At 49.0% G+C, this 17,402-nt stretch overlaps 1 protein-coding gene across 3 annotated transcripts in view; it reads left to right on the forward strand.

Annotated features, from left to right (window-relative positions):
• The window catches only part of GTPBP3 (GTP binding protein 3, mitochondrial), a 61,783-nt gene that overhangs the window by 28,328 nt on the left and 16,053 nt on the right, over nucleotides 1–17,402 (forward strand). For all 3 annotated transcript variants that reach the window (XM_029613790.1, XM_029613791.1, XM_029613788.1), the window contains exons 7-8: nucleotides 6,320–6,485; nucleotides 16,410–16,748. In XM_029613790.1, coding sequence (XP_029469650.1) covers nucleotides 6,320–6,485; nucleotides 16,410–16,748 — 505 coding nt within the window. The remainder of the gene's footprint in view (nucleotides 1–6,319; nucleotides 6,486–16,409; nucleotides 16,749–17,402) is intronic.

Here is a 17,402-nt window from a genome sequence, read left to right on the forward strand (position 1 = left end):
TTAAAGGTGGCCAGGGCTCTGGCCAGGTTGTAATCCCTGCCGAAGGACATCTTAGAGCTGTGGAAGCTGCCAAAGGTGGATGTGGCGGTGTCGGCCAGGATGTTCGGTTGGATGCGGGGGTGGCCTATGTAGCAGATGCCCTCTATGATATGCTTGGCACTTTGGCCAAGAATGTGGTGTCCGCGGTGGCCACTCAAAGACTCCTGTGGTTACGTAATTGGTCAGCGGATGTTTAGTCGAAGGTGCAGCTTTGTAATCCCTTCAAAGGAAAGTTGTGTTTTTGTGGAGGACCTGGAGAAACTGATGAAGCATTTGTCAGATTCTAAAGGGAACAGACTGCCTGACGATAAGAAGGGAAATAAGAAAACCTTCTCGTCTCGCACTCGCTTCCGTGAGATGAGGAGATTTCATTCCAACAGAAGTTTTTTTTCTGGTTCTACGCAGAAGCAGGGTTTGGGAAGGCTGCAGTCCTTTCGAGGCACCCGTAGGCTGGACAGGTTTCCAGAGGTGCGAAGCCTGTCCAGTGAAGGCAGACTGGTCCACTCCTCCCTGGTGGCTGTCTGAGGAAGGTTGTCCCGATTTTACGAGGAGTGGATCAGAATCTCTTCAGACCAATGGATGCTGGAAGTAATAATAACAGCTATGCTTTAGAATTTTCTCAACCCCCTCAAAGAGGCCTTCATGGAGTCCTGTTGCGCTTAGCCCATCAAGTGGGTGGAGGTGCGGTTCACTCTTCTGCGGCTGCAGCGATTTGGTAGCTATCATCCCGGTGTCGCAAGAGGAACACTGTTGGGGAAGGTATTCTGTGTACTTCATTGTTCCCAAGAAGGAGGGTTTGTTTCAGCCCATTCTGGATCTGAGAGTGCCATGCTTTCAGATGGAAACGTTGTGGACGGTGATTGCAGCGGTACGCAAGGGGGAGTTTCTGGCCTCCTTGGATCTTACGGAGGCACATCTCCACATTCCCATCGGACCAGACCATCAGAAGTTTCTTCGCTTCACGGGGCTAGGAGAGCATTTTAAGTTTCGAGTGCTTCCCTTTGGGCTGGCTACTACTCCAAGATTGTTCACTGAGATGATGGTGGTAGTGGCGGCGGCCGCCCTCAGAAGAGAAGGGATACTGGTGCATCCTTATCTGGACGATTGGCTCATTTGGGCAAAGTCAGAGGTGGAGGGTCACTGTTGCATTCGGCAAGTGACAGAGTGCATGGAATCCCTGGGCTGGGTGCTAAACCGGACAAAGAACCATCTGGAACTGAACCTGTCCTTGGATTATCTGGTAGCCCAATTTGACACCAGGTTAAGCAGAATGTTTCTTGCCCCAGAAAGGGTGTTAAAGTTGTAGTCTCAAGTGGTTCGGCTGAGGGACCTGCCAGTCACCAAGGTCTGGGATTTATCTGCAAGTGCTAGGCTCCATGGATTCTACGCTGGTTTTGGTGCCATAGGCTTTTGTGCACATGGGTCCACTTCAGAAGGCACTCCTGTCCTGTTGGAATCCATTGTTGGAGGAATTTCTGCTGCAGTTGCTGCTCCAGGAGGAATCCAGGTCCAGCCTCTCGTGGTGGCTGTCATGGCTCAGTTTGGAGAAGGGAATGAATCTGCAAGTTCTGGACTGGGTGGTAGTGACCACTGATTCCAGTCTCAGCAGTTGGGGAGTGATATGTCAAGGATCTACAGCCCAAGGACAGTGGTCTCTGGAAGTGTCCTGGTCAATAAACCGTCTGGAAATAAGGGTGGTTTGGAGGGCACTATTGTTCTTCCTCGGATTCAGGGACAGGCGGTACATGTGTTCTCGGACAATGCGACAACTGTGGCCTATATCAGTCGGCAGGGCGGAATGAAGAGTCTGTTCGTGGCTCAGGAGGTTCACAAACTCTTTGCCTGGGCGGAATTTCATTTAGTAGCTCTTGCAGCCTCTCACGTGGCATGTGTGGATGGTGTGCAGGCGGATTATCTCAGCAGACAACAGCTGGACCCAGCAGAATGGGAGCTGTCAGTGGAGGCCTTTGCGCTCGTTTAGCACAGGTGGGACGAGCCCCAGTTTGATCTCATGGCAACAAAGAAGAATGCCAAAGCGGCCAAGTTTTTCAGCTGCCAGAGGGATTTTGGCTCTGCAGAGATTGATGCCCTAGTTCAGCTGTGGCCAGAGAGGCTCCTGCTATATTTCTTTCCCCCATGGCCACTTGTAGGTCGGGTGTTGTGTTACATTGAGCAGCATCAAGGATGAGTGATCCTGGTAGTGCCGGAGTGGCCGCACTGTCCGTGGTTTGCAGATCTAGTTCAGCTAGCGGTAGATGGGCCCGTTCAGTTCAGCCACCTGAGGGGAGTGCTACGTCAGGGACCCATCTTGTCTGAACAGGCAGATCACTTCTGTCTAGCGGCTTGGCTTTTGAGAGGCGCCGTTTCTGCTTGAAGTGGTATTTTGAGCTGGTGACTTCTGCTCTTCTTCAGGCTAGAAGATCCTCCACTTCTTTGCATATATCAGAGTTTGGAGAGTGTTTGTTTGAGTCCTGGTGTGGGGTGCAGAGTGAGGATCCCTTACAGGCAAGCATTGCCCAAGTCTTGGCCTTCTTGCAAGAGGGCTTGTCTAAGGGTTTAGCGTATAATTCGCTCTGGGTTCAGGAGGCAGCCACGGGTTGCTTCAGGGGAAGGTTGCAGGGATGACTTTTAGCATCTCATCCAGACTTAGTAAGTTTCCTTAAGGGAGCAAAGGATTTGTCTGTCCTGGAATCTTAATTTGGTTCTTCGAGTGATGTGTGGTCCTCCTTTTAAGCCTTTGAGAAGGGCTTCTTTGAAGGATCTTACCCTGGAGATGGTGTTCTTGGTGGTGATTTGCTCAGCGAGACAGATTTCTGAGCTCCAAGCCTTATCATGCAGAGAGCCTTTTTTTGAGGATTTGCGATGATGGTGTCTCATTGCGTGCGGTTCTTTGCTTTTTGGCCAAGATAGTCTCAGCTTTTCATCTTAGCCAGACAGTGGAGTTACTGGGGTTTTCACACCTGACATCTAATTCTCCCCATGTAAGGAACTTCATCTTTTGTACATGTGTTGGATGCTCCTAAGATATCTCAAGATGACTAATGGATTTCGGTGCTCGGACCATCTTTTTGTGTTTATTTAGTGGCCCAAAGAAAGATTGCAAAGCGAGTAAGAGTATGATTATTCATTGGTTGAAGGAGGCGCTAGTTTCAGCCTGTATTTGTAAAGGTTGGTCGATCCCTGAGAGATTGTGGGCATATTCCACTAGAGCACAGGCGGAGTGTCAGTTGGTGTCGACCAGCAACGTGGTCCTCTTTGCACACTTTTACTAGAGATTACCGTTTGGATGTCGGGGCCCCAGAGGAGGCCTCCATTGGTGAAAGTGTGCTGTATGCAGATATTTCGGGATCCCACCTAGTGTAAGAGGGGCTGAGTACATCCCAGGTGTCTGGACTGATCTGGGATATGAACAGGAAAGGAAAATTGGTTCTTACCTGCTAATTTTCGTTCCTGGACTACCACAGATCAGTCCAGACTCCCGGCCCATATCCTCTCCTGATTCTGGATGCTGCTGGTAATGCAGAATTTTAAGTTTTCCGTGGCAGAATAAAACTGTATATAGGTCTCACTTGGTCGAGACTCTAAATTCCTTTTTTTTTTTGGCCATAGTTCAGGGGTCAGTTTGGTTGGGAGTTCCAACTTGTCCCCCAGCTCGCTTTAGAGGGAGAGATCCTTGAGGTTTGGGGTTACACATCTTGTCTTGGGTACAGGACAGTCCTGAGGGACTGCAGGTAGCGCTCTCGGTTATGTGGCAGTGCCTCAAAGTCTTTTTCTCTGCCTCCATCTGCTGGTAGGGAGGAATAAACCCACTTGTCTGGACTGATCTCTGGTACTCCAGGAAAGACAATTAGCAGGAGAGAACCAATTTTCCTGTTGCCCCCAAAAATCAAAAAGCAGGAGTCATCATCCAGTTTTTTTGATGCCTTCAGAATTTGGCACCCTAAGTACCTGCCTATGTTGTCGATGCCTAAAAATGGCTCTGCGTGAGAGGAAATCTGTCTATTAAAGTGGGAAGGCCATCTTTCAGTCCACTTCAATCCCACGGTACCCCCTGCTATTCCAGGACTAAGATTCTCTCCCCCCCCCCCCCAGCTCTGTCAGTGCACCTCCCCTCCTTGCCCAAACACACTTCACTCCTGCCCTGCACACTTTCTGCTACTCCAGTACTGAGGCACCCCACACATAGCTCTGCCGATGCAGTACCCCCTGCTTTTCTATTATTGAGAGCCCCCCTCCCTGCACACACAGCTCTGCCAATGCACTTAATGCCTGCCCTGCAGTACTCTGGGCTATTCTAGCACTGAGCCCCCCCTCCCCCCCTCCCAACATACACAGCTTTGCCAATGCTCCTCACACCGGTCTTGTGGTTGCCCCCTGCTATTCCAGTAGTGAGACCTTCGCACACACACCTCTTCCAATGCATCTCCTTCCTATCCTCCAGCACCCTTTTAGCATACAAATAATAAAATGTTACTTGGTTTTATCTCGAACTGTTGTACAAGAACCATCAAGCAAAAAAAAAAAGAAAGAGAAACTGTATGGAAACTTGTAAAGAGCCAGATGCTGCTGACCTTGTCATTCAATGCTCAGTGCTTGCCTTACCCCCACCAGACTGTTTGAAGTTATAGAGCTCTGAGGCATGGATATCGTCCTCATCTTCACAGCCATGATGGCTTAAACCTCTGCTTCGCTTCTCTTCCAGTATCTCTGCTCTCCTCATGCTGTGTCTTTTAAGAGTTAACCGCCGTCACATAGCCACCATCCAGGCTCCTTCTGGAGTAATCATGGCTCTAGGCTTGGACTATGAATAGACTTCTGGTGGCGCTGCTGGAAACAGTGCTAAGTATAGTTTTCCCCAGCCCTGGTCAGCGAGCCACCCCCCATCCCCCCCCCCCCCGGTCAATGAAAGAACTGAGTCCACTGTAGTGCAGTTTCCTGTTCAGACATTCTTGGGAGGATGTGGCCCTGGACATTTAACGTCAAGGAAGAAGCTCTCAGGATGCAGCCACACAATGAGCTGACTCAGTCAGCTTTGTAAGGTCAGGTCCACACCCCGTTTTTTTGTTTTTCCTCTCCATAGGGTGGGGTCTCATTAAGTTCAGCAATATGTTGGGGCCTTTTACAATCAAAATAATAAATTATTTTTAGCTCATTTTTCCAAATGATGTGCAAGGCAAGTTTCCAGCCTTATTAGACTTTTAAGTGCAGTACTGTGTTTAGCAAGCTTTTCCAAATTTAAAGCCTGGTGCTTACCATTCTCCCTGGGCCTTATTGCACAGATCCCACATCAGTATTACAATAAAAGGGAGCGGCATGCCATCATCTGGTGACTGCCAGAACCCACGTCCTGTAAGTGTCAGCTGTCTTCGGAGCCCATCTCTATGCAAATTTGCCATTTTTCTGGCGATCCTGAAAAGCAGATGAGTTCCACATGGCCACCTATCCAGGGCAGGAGAACAGTTAGATCTGGCTAAGTTACACCTCCTCTCCCACAGTCTAATTAGTACAGGGCAGTAGGGCACTATGGAGCACAAATTAAAGTGCTGATCCCCCACTTAACTACAGAATATGTAAGGTGACCATACAGCTTCATGCCAAGGAGGACAAGCTGAGCCAGTTCGGTTGCATGCAAGGAGATTTAGTTTTCAGTTCCTTTAAGTCCATGAGTGCAGTGGGGTAAAACCAGGACTGGCCCAGCTTGTCCCCCCTTAACACAGAGCTGTATGATCACCCTAATTATAAGGAGCCACAGTGCCTGACCCGACTGTGTGCCAGGGTACTAGTCTTCCTGTGGACTTGATTAGACCAGGTAGCATCACAGTGGAGGTAGTCTTTTTTTTTTTTTTTTTTTTTTAATATTCATAGACTGGGGGCCACCTGCAGGATCCTATCACACCGCCAGCCGAAGAGCACAGGAGCTGATGCCTTAGGGATGGCTATGTGTGTTTGGGTAATTGCCAGGTTCTTATGGCCTGGATTGGCCTCTGTTGGAAACAGGATGCTGGGCTAGATGGACCCTTGGTCTGACCCAGCATGGCATGTTCTTATGTAAGACTAAGGGTTGCCTAGGGCATCTAACACCCTTGCGCCAGCCCTGGATATAGGTAAAGTCTTTGTTATCATGAAGCCTTGATTATAGGTCTTAACATACAGGCCAAATATTTAGCTTTCCCCAGGTTTTCATTCCATGTCCCTCTGTTTGCTGACCATAAATCTTGGCCTCTGTTTAAGGAGCCTTTAAAGTGTCTGTCTCTCTCTCCCTTCTGGTTTTCCCCTGCAGGCCAGAGACCTGCAGCCATTGTGTCTCCCATTGCGGGGACCACGCGGGATGTGGTGGAAGCAACCCTGAACATCGGAGGTTACCCGGTTGTCCTGAGTGACACGGCGGGACTGCGAGAGAGCATTGACAGCATTGAGCAGGAGGGGATGAGACGGACTCAGCAAAGGTCAGGACGAAGAACAGCTGGGCATTTACTCTTGTGTGTGCGGTAATACAAGCGTTTTCCACCAGCAGAAGGTGAGAGTAATTCTCTTTCAGCCTTTTCATTGGGGCCCCGTTTTCTTTTGCTCATGCCTTAAAAACTCCCTCCTGTCTGCTACCAGAGAAGCATGGAAAGCCCACGTGCCCACTGATGAAGCGTAATAAGGTGCCAGACTGTGAGAGCGCCAGCTCTTTCCTACAGGAAGCTGCGTTTAGTTCCCCTGCTTTTCCGAAGGGACCCGCAGATCTATCCCGGAGGTCTGCTGGAAGTCGGAAGGGCAACCTCCATCCTCTTGCACTGTAGCTTTAAGTCTTCTGCAGTCTCCCCACCTGCTACTGTTTCGTTGTGAGGATTTCCTGCTGTTTTGATAGTTCCTTAATTGCTGCTACTGTAAGGCTCAAGAGGATTTTATGTTGTTCAAGTCCGTATCAGCGTTACATCTTTCTAAACAAGTGTGGCGGAAAGCTTAAGAGCGCGCGATCTTTATTTTCATTATGTTTCACAAGAGAAAAGCTGGGGGCGGGGCCCTGGGGAGAGAGCCATAGCCCAGGGCTGCTGCGGATGGTGCGGTGGCGCCGGGCATGTCTTTGAAAGCCTCGGACTGAGGTGGCCGAGGTAATATGCCGGGGCGGTGCTCTTATTGCTGACCAAGGTGAAAGGCAGGAGTGGGGATACTTTTCTGCTGTTTAGCACAGATTGCCAAGTTCCTGAGATCTAGCACGGTGTTAGACACTTTAGGATGCACTTTCCTGGAGGGCTTTTTTTTTTGGCCCTGGACAGATTTTCCTTTCTTTGTTGATAAAGCAGGTATGAATCTAGTCGTAACGTGTGGGTAACGTCATCAGACGGCACCAGCATGGACCCAGCTCTCAGAGCGCAGTAAAGACTTTACCGAGCATGCACAGGATTTCCTGTGCGTGCAAATCTCCTCATGAGCTATCCTAAGCAACTTGCTGGGCAGACTGGATGGACCATTTGGGTCTTTATTTGCTGTCACTTACTCTGTTACTGTGAGTTTCCCTGTACGTACCCGGATCAGTCCAGACCGTGGGTTGAGCCTCCTTTCCAGCAGGTGGACCCAGACCAAAACTGAAAGGGTGTCCTATATGAGGACAGAGCCTATCCTCTCACCCTTCAGTATTTGTCTGTCTCCAGCAGGTGCATCAGCTCACCCTTCGGTCTCCTGATCTAGACTAGTCAGCCTTCTTTCTCTTCCTTTCTTCTTGGATCAAGCAATTTCTTATTCCTTAGGGATCTCGTTTGGTTTTCTTCCTGTAAAAAAAAAAAAAAAAAGAAAGAAAAACTAAATAGATACTAGACAGGGAGTTTAGCTTTTCTTTTGTGCAGGAGACAGTCCCGTCTCCTGGCTCTTGCCGGACTCAGGGGGGCTTTGCCCCTTGTGCGGAGCATAGCCTGAGTCCTTAAGTGCTTCCCGGTGTGGGGACCAACGCTGGTGGTCCAGTGGTCGTCTCCCCCCCCTTCCTTGCCACTGTGGGGACCGAGCCTGGTGGTCCAGTGCTCTTCTCCCCGCCCAGGGAGCCTAGAGCTTCCTTGCTATGCTTAATCTGTGTTCAAAAAAAAAAAAAAAGACTACACGCACAGCCATGCTTACAACCTTGTGCGTGCATTGAAGCTCATTACTTGTGCGCCTAGACATAGAGGCAATGGCACCGGCGTCCAAGAAGGCCAGAAGGCACTCTCTTTGCACAGCCTGCCGCATAAGAGCCTCGCAGCCTGAACTGGAGTCCTGCCTGTGTCAGCATTGCGAAGAAGCCCAGGGGGGGACCAAAGCCTGGACCCTCACTGTCTGAAGATGGGTCTGGAACTACTACATATGATAGCTCCCTGGATCTATGCAACTCAGAGATGGCTTCTCCACAAGAGGGCACCTCAGGGGCCCCTACTCAGACTCCCCCTGAGATTAACATGGACCCAGGGACCTTCTCCTGGTTAAAATTTTTTCAAGGGCTGCAAGCCTTCATTCAGGCGCAAACAGCGTCCCGGGCTTGACCGCTGCCGGAAGCACAAGATTCTCCCGGCCTTACTCGGATGCGTCAAGACATGCCTCGCCTAACCAAGAATTTCCCTGACAGGGACCTGGGCACCTCGGATGATGATGGCGGCTCCCTGGAAAAAGGAGAAATTCCTCCAGGCCTGGAACCATACCAAACCATGCTTCGCTTCTTCCACAGAGATGAATTACCAGCCATTGTTTCCCAGACTCTGAAGACTCTGGGCATTCCAGGCATGGGACCCTATGGCGGAACCAAAGAAGAACCCCATCTTGGTGCCCCTTTGTAAAGCCTCAAGCTACTTCCCAATGATGGAAGCCATCCAGGAACTGATTGACCTGGAGTGGGATACCCCGGAGGCCAGCTTTAAAGGAGGTCGGACCTTGAAAGCCTTATACCCTCTGGAACCAGCGACCAAGTGTTGCGTCCGTCGGTCTCAGACGGCTTCAACCCTTGTGCCTCACCTTTTTTTCTCTGCTCTCCCCGCTAGCCTTGGGAAGATGGCTACCGCTGCGTCTGCAAGCCGCATTCTCCGGCATCCCCGGAACGGCTATGGCAAAGCCTCACGCCATGTTTCTCCTAAGGGCCTCCTAGGGTGCGCGTGTGCATGCCACCCACGTCTTTATCCACGTCATGGCGGGAACCTCGGGGGCGTTCCCCCTCGAGTGACGTCGCGCTATCTGGGTATTTAGCTTATGCTTGTTTGCTAGCTCATTGAGTTAACAAAGATTGGATTTGTCCGGTCTACGCTACTCTGCCGCTTTCTTGCTGCCGCTGGAAGCCCTCTCTGCCATCGAGGGCCTGCTCTCCCTGCATCGGTGCCTGTTACCATCGACTTCTGCCTGGTGGAATCATCTCCCTTACAGCTACTATCTAGTGAGTAATCTAATTCTCAGTCTGTCTCATCTACAGCTCTAAACAAAAATTATCACTAATTCTTGAGGATAACTGCAAACTAGCAGATTTATGTATTTACAAGTCTTTGCTTAAACTATTCAAAAAACCTGTGAGTTTACGGACCAGTGCTCTCCATTCAGAGACTATCTCCTTCTTTGTCTTAGAGAAGGCCATGCACCCTATAGTATTGCGGTTACCGTGGCTGCAGCAAAAATCTGGAGTACCTCCACCATGCACAGCGCCTAAACCATAGGCAGGCAAGATGGTCCCTGTTCTTTAACAGATTTGACTTTGTGCTGAAATATCACCCTGGATATAGGGCATCTGCTCTGATGTTCTTATCTTGCTCATTCCTCTCTGAGGACATACCTGATGAACTCCAACATATCATCAACCCGAAAAGTTATCTTGTCAGCTACTCACCCAGTACCTGTGGGTAAGACAGCTGTACCCAAGAACCTAATGAAAAAGCTGTTAGCATGGGCTCACGATTCTAAACTGGCTGGACACCCTGGTCAACGCAGAACTCTGGCAAAACTTCAGAAGTACTATGAAGGAAGACACTTTCTCCTACGTCGCTTCTTGTTCTAATTGTGCCATACAGAAACCACCGCCTGGTCGTCCTTGGGGCCTTCTGAACCCTTGCCAGTGCCAGATGAGCCCTGGACACACATCGCTACAGACTTTGTGGTAGACTTACCACTCTTGGGAGGTAACAACACCATCTGGGTAACAGTGGATTGTTTCTCGAAGATGGCTCACTTCAGGGCTCTCCCTGGCTTGCCCTTAGCCATGGAGTTTGCAAAGCTTTTCATCACCCACATCTTTCGCCTACATGGCATGCCAAAGCACATAGACTCTGACAGAGGAACCCAATTCACTGCTAAGTTCTGGAAAGCCCTGTGCAAGAAGTATGATATCTCTCTCGACTTCACCTTTTGCATACCATCCACAGTCTAATGGGGAAATGGAGAGAATGAATAGGACACTCAAGCAGTTCATTCATGCCTATGTGGGTACTCGTCAAAATGACTGGGCTGAACTGTTGCCCTGGGCTGAATTCGCCATCAACTCTCATTCAGCAACATCAACTGGATCAACACCATTTGAAGTGGTCTACAGACGACTATCATTACCACCCTTACCACTTCCACTTTCAGTGTCATCCCTGGCTGCTCAATCTACTGCCAAAGATATCCCACAACTATGGATTAAAACCAAAGAGATGCTCTGTAGAGCAGGACAAAGAGTAAAGAGAGGCTACAATGGCTCATCACTGCAAGGTTCCAGAATTCCAGCCTGGAGACAGTCTGGCTGTCTGCGAAACATCTAAGACTCAAGCTACCATCAGCTCGCTTTGCTCCACGCTCCGTCGGACCCTTTCCCATTCTCAGACGACTAGGTACTCTTACGTATAGTCTGAAACTTCCATTAGCATTGAAGATTCATAATGCGTTCCATGTCTCATTATTGAAACTGCTAGTCCTCAGCGAGTTCTCAAAGAAGACACCTGAACCTACTCCTATTGATGCAGAAGAAATCGAATACAAAGCAGACTCTATTCTTGATATAAGAAAGAGAGGCAGAGTATGGGAATACCTCCTGTCATGGGAGGGTTATGGACCTGAAGAAAATTCTTGGGAACCTTTGGCAAATATCATAGATAAAGAGATGCTTCAACAATTCCACAGAATGCATCCTCAGAAACCAAGACCAGGTAGGAGGTCTGGAGGGAGCCCTTTGAAGGGGGGTACTGTTGCATCCATCGGTCTCAGATGGCTTCAACCCTTGTGCCTCACCTTTTTCTCTGCTCTCCCCGCTAGCCTTGGGAAGATGGCTACTGCTGCGTCTGCAAGCCGCATTCTCCGGCGTCCCCGGAACGGCTATGGCAAAGCCTCACACCATGTTTCTCCTAAGGGCCTCCTAGGGTGCGCGCGCATGCCACCCACGTCTTTATCCACGTCATGGCGGGAACCTCGGGGGCATCCCCCTCAAGTGACATCACGCCATCCGGATATTTTGCCTATGCTTGTTTGCTAGCTCATTAAGTTAGCAAGGATTGGATTCGTCCGGTCTACGCTACTCTGCTGCTTCCTTGCTGCTGCTGGAAGCTCTCTCTGCCCTTCGGGGTATACTCTAACCTGGGTACCCGCTCCTCGGGGCCCTCTGCTTTCTTTTCAGGTGCCTTACTGGGATCAGGTACTCGTTCCTCAAGGACCTGCTCTCCCTGCATCGGTGCCTGTTACCATCGACTTCTGCCTGGTGGAATCATCTCCCTTACAGCTACCATCTAGTGAGTAATCTAATTTTCAGTCTGTCTCATCTACAGCTCTGCCATGCTGGGAAACTTACACCGGATATCCCTAAACCATCTTGGTGAGACGGGTTCCCTCTGCCGAGGGTCCCTGGACTGCTACCTCTGGATCAACTCATTACTGCCACCTCTGGTATACTACCGCTGTATAATAAAAGACAAAGCTGTGTGTTTGTGCATCCTGAGTCTAGCCCAATACTGTGGCTCCCCACGGGGCTCCTCCCCATGGGCGTGCTCATCTCCCACAGTACCCAAGAATCCACTCAGACACCTCGAAACCATAACACCAAGGAACTCCTCTGTTTTCCGAAAGTGGACACCATGGTCTGTGCCGTCTCGAAGCGAACAACCATTCCCATTGAGGGAGGGGCTGCATTGAAGGATACTCAGGATAGACGATTGGAATTCATTCTTAAGCAGGACTCCTTGTGGGGAGCCCTCTGTGCCTACCTCCACACAGGGACCTTCTCCAGCAGGGCCTGATTCTTCATGAAGATCCATCTCTATTCTCTCTTACGGTCTGGCCCTTGATAGGACTCGCCTGAAGAAGCGTGGTTACTCGAAGCCCGTGATTGACACCCTGCTCCGAGCGTGCAAGTTCCAACATCCCTGGCATACATACGGATCTGAAGAATATTTGAAGCCTGGTGCGAGGACTGCGAGATACTCCCGCGGACTGCCAAGATCCCCATGATTCTGGAGTTTCTACAGGACGGTATGAAGAAGGGGTTGTCACTCAACTCCCTCAAGGTCCAAGAAGCCGCCCTCTCCTGCTTCAGAGCCGAAGTGAATAGTATCAGTCTATCAGCTCATCCGGATTTGACACCCTGGAGGAAAGGAGGAGCAGAGGTGATATGATACAGACCTTCAGATACTTGAAAGGTTTTAATGATCCAAAGACAACGACAAACCTTTTCCGTAGGAAAAAAATCAGCAGAACCAGGGGTCACGATTTGAAGCTCCAGGGAGAAAGATTCAGAACCAATGTTAGGAAGTATTTCTTCACGGAGAGTGTGGTGGATGCCTGGAATGCCCTTCCGGAGGATGTGGTGAAGACCAGAACTGTGAAGGACTTCAAAGGGGCGTGGGATAAACACTGTGGATCCATAAAGTCAAGAGGCCACCAATGAAGAGTGGGTGACTCGCCAGAATGATGGCTACTGCCTGGAGACAATACCCTTATTCAATAAACGTACACATGCTTACTGTGACTCCAACATCATTCTAGCTTCAACAGCAAGAGGAAATGTGGAATAAAGGATCTGCACTCACAAAGGGGGAGTAGCTGGCTTGTTACGGCGGTTACTACCCCAAACCAAATAAGCCTGTTACTTCAATTTCTATGCAAATACAGCAGAGCTCTCTGCTTCAACGGCAGGGGAGAAGAAAAAAGGGTTCACACTCACAAAGCGGGGAGTAGCTGGCTTGTTACGGCGGTTACTACCCCAAACCAAATGTGCCTGATACTTCACTTTCGATGCATATCCAGCATAGCTCCCTGCTTCAACGGCAGGGGAGAAGAAAAACAACCAATAAGGGCTGTATAACATAGTCTGAGTAAAACAAATAAGCATGGGTGTAGCTTGCTTATTGCGGCGGTTACTACCCCTACTACCCCTAACTTATCAGCTAGATATTCACTTGGATGCAGCTCCATCACTGCTTTCTACATTAATGGTGGGGGTGGAAGGGAAATAGAACCAAGAGCTAAGAGAAACAGATAAGTATGAGAGAAAAAAGTGTGTGAAGCTTGCTGGGCAGACTGGATGGGCCATTTGGTCGTCTTCTGCCGTCATTTCTATGTTTCTATGTTTCCTAAAAGGGGTTAAGCAACTTCAACCACTCCTAAAGTGGCCGGTGCCCCTATGGAACCTCAATTTGGTATTAGACTTCCTAGCGGAGGCTTCCTTCAGACCAACGCATGATCTATCACTATGCCTCTTAACATTGAAGACTGTATTCCTGGTGGCAATATGTTCAGCTCGTCGCATCTCCGAACTACAGGCATTATCCTGTCAGGAACCATTCCTTAGGTTCACCCCTGAAACCATACAGCTGCTCACCGTCCTCTCCTTTCTACCGAAAGTGGTTTCAGAGTTTCATTTGAACCAGGCCATCTCCCTACCATCTCTGGATGAACATAAGGACTCGGAAGACTCACGCCTTCTTCACCATCTAAATGTCTGCAGACTCCTGGTGCGATACCTGGAAAGATTGGAACCGGTGCGCAAAACGGATCACTTGTTCGTTCTTCACAGCGGGAAGAAACGAGGAGAAGCGGCCTCATGGGCAACCATAGCCCGCTGGATCAAGGAAGTAATCAAGGCAGCCTACATAGAGGCAGGAAAGCCTTTACCACTGCAGGTTAAGGCTCATTCTACTAGGGCCCAAACAGTATCTTGGGCAGAGATCAAACTGCTGTCACCCGCCGAAATCTGTCGGATGGCGACGTGGTCCTCCCTACACACCTTCTCCAGGTTCTGCTGCCTGGATGTTTAGGCCCGAGAAGACGCAGCCTTCGCAAGGGCAGTATTAAGTGGGCCACGGGCAACCTCCCGCTCTGTCCGGGAGTAGCTTTTGTACATCCCACTGGTCCTGAGTCCATCTGGCTACCCGCTAGGAAATGGAGAAATTACTTACCTGATAATTTTGTTTTCCTTAGTGTAGACAGATGGACTCAGCATCCCGCCCACGGCTGCCCCAGAGAAGGAGGACCCTGGAAAGAAAACCTCGAGACTAAACAAATATGGGTAATCCGTTGCCTACCCCTAGTTCAAGACACCCGCAGTTAGTCTGGTGTCGGCGTTAACTTAGTTGAGTGCAGTGGTGGTCTCCAGTTTTGAAACCAGTTAAATCAGTTTAATCAAGTTTGAGAAGTTTAATCAAGTTGTTTATGCAAAGAGATATATCCACAATGGCTTTTCGAGGAGGATACTGAGAAGCTGAGGTCACTGCAGGAGTATATCTAGGGTGACGTCAGCTTTGAAATCTGACTCCGTCTCCCATCTGCTAGCAGAGAAACACATAACTCACTGGTCCTGAGTCCATCTGTCTACACTAAGGAAAACGAAATTATCAGGTAAGTAATTTCTCCAGTGCTTATGTGGTGGGACTGTATAATTATTTCTACTTTTTGGGAAGATATATATGGTATTACAGGTGGTTGATACAAATTGATGTCTCTCTGTTTAATGGGTAGGTGAGGGTCTTATTGGCTTGGCTAAAAAAAAAAAAAAAAAAAAAAGCTTATCTCACACCTTCTTCATGCTGCATAGATAACGATTGCTTTTCTCTGGAAATCTACCCCTTCGCTGGATCATTGAAAATCAATGGTGGTTAAGATTACTTCCATGGACTGTCTCTCCTTTCTACAGAGAACACTCTGAGGACTGTGAGCAGATTTTGGGCTGCTAGTAGGAATGGTGTAGATCTCAAGTGTGCATTGCTGAAATTGGCTGATAGTGGAATTGCCTCTCTGTATTTTTATGTTTCTTTTATGTTCCCTGGATGCCACTGTGCTTCAGATTGTTTTGTTGTGTTTATGTATGTTTGTTTTTTTTTCTCTCTTCTCTGTTTGTTTTATATTGTTGTGCCTTTATAAATAAAAAGTTATTTAAAAAAACAAGTGATGTCAATGCTCATTTAAGGGCCACTTCTATTGAAGATATTTGCAAAGTTGCTATTTGGTCATCTGTGCACATCTTCATGTTCCACTGCTGACTGGACAGCATGTCCCAAAGTGACAGCAACTTTGGACAAGCAGTTCTGCGCAGCCTGTTCTCCCAATAGTGCACTTCTTTTCACTGGTGGGGTCCAGTATTTGCTCTGCAACCCTCAGCTTGGGACTCCCCATGCATAACTAATTCTTGCCTGTCGGAGAATGCAAATGTGCTTACTTGTAAACAGGGTTCTCCATAGACAGCAGGATGAATTAGCCATACTGAAGAGTTGACTGCCTTGCTTAAGCTCTGGAAGAGACTGAGGTGTTCACGAAGCAGCATGTGCACATGAGAACTTCTGCAGATGTTCAATAAAGTCTTTACTGAGCTCTGAGAGCTGGGTCCATGTTGGTGCCGTCAGATGATGTCACCCACGCTTTATGGATAATTCATCCTACTCTCTACAGAGAGAGCCCTGTTTATAGGGCAAGCTTTCTTTCTCCTGTTTTCTTCCAGCTCAGTTGGAAGCAGGGCTAGGATCCCCCCCCTTTTAAGAGACCTGTCCTCCCACTGTTCCTGTTGTGCTCACTACAGCGACGTTCCTGAGGCCCGGAGCCATGCACCTTCCCGAATCCTGTTTCGTGGGCTATAAATCTGGCCAGCAGGTGTTGCCCTTAACGATGATCACAACTATCTACCCCTGAGGGGCTGTGAATGCTGCATCCGCAACATCCCCAGCCCCGACCAATCCAGGAATTGAACCAGGACTTTTCTCAAGGAAATTTTACAGCACTGCTACTGAAGCAGCAGGCCCGCCCTTGCTGGTGTTATGCTAAAGGAAATTCCGTATTCTGTGTTTCTGTCAAAAGTCTTTAGTAGATAATGATCCTCTGCTGGCTGTGCCTGCCTCCTCCATGCACTCTCTTTCAAAATAACCTTTTGGAAATGAGTATGTGATTTCTGAATTCTGGCTACCCTAACCAGCTCTCCTCTGCCTTCATGCCAGGTTAGATCAGGCTGATCTTGTGGTGGTTGTGATCGATAGCGCAGAGCTCTCCGGGGAACTGAGCAGTGGTGATAAAGGCAACGGCGACGCTCTGCAGTGCTGCCTGAAGAACCTGATTCCCGTTACTGCCGACAACAATCCCTCCAGCCTCAGCAGGCCTCAGCACAGACCCTGCATCCTGGCTCTAAACAAGGTGGACCTACTGGAGCCCGCTGCCCGGGAGAGCTTACTGGTTGCCTGCAGGGATGCAGAGCTACCCCAGGCCTGCCTGCTGTCCTGCAGAACTGAAGAGGGGCTAGAGAGCTTCCTGAGTGTGATCAAAGAAAACCTTGAAAAAATGTAAGCACTTTCAAGGTCCATTCAGGTTTTGATATTTAAAAAGAAAAGTCTCCCTATTTTATGCTTCCCCTGTTAGTTTTTAATTTGAACTGCTACACTTTTTTGTTTTCTGTACATGTGGCATTTGCGTGCTGCGTTTAATGATCGTATCCCCAGAGCCTGAGCATTAGCAGGTGAAGCAACATGCTGAAGGTCACACAATGACTGGAGGAGGTAGGATTGGAACCTGGATCTCCAGGTTTCCCAGCTCTGTATTCTAAATCTAGCCTTTGCCAACTGACCCTTTGCAGTAGCCAACATAATCCCTTCTCTACTTAGCAGTTCCTACTTTTTCCCTAGAACCAGCTGCATTGCATGCCACAGTCTCTGGGTATTTATTTTCTGTTTGGTTCCTCTGAACTCTGCAGCTAAATAGTAGTGATGGCAGAAAAGGACCAAATGGTCCATCCAGTCTGCCCAGCAGGCTTTTTAAAGTAGTGACTGCCACTCTGTGCAGGTTACCCCCATGTATCTCTTAAGGGTAGTAACCTTTGCACCAGCAAGTTAACTCCCCTGCACACTTTTCTTCATTTCTGTACTCAAGCCTTTAGGGATCCACAGTGTTTATCCCATGCCCCTTTTGAATTCTTTCACTGTTTTCGTCTTTACCTCCTC

This window comes from Rhinatrema bivittatum, chromosome 8 (genome assembly GCF_901001135.1).
Source record: "Rhinatrema bivittatum chromosome 8, aRhiBiv1.1, whole genome shotgun sequence".
NCBI classification, from domain to species: Eukaryota; Metazoa; Chordata; class Amphibia; order Gymnophiona; family Rhinatrematidae; genus Rhinatrema; species Rhinatrema bivittatum.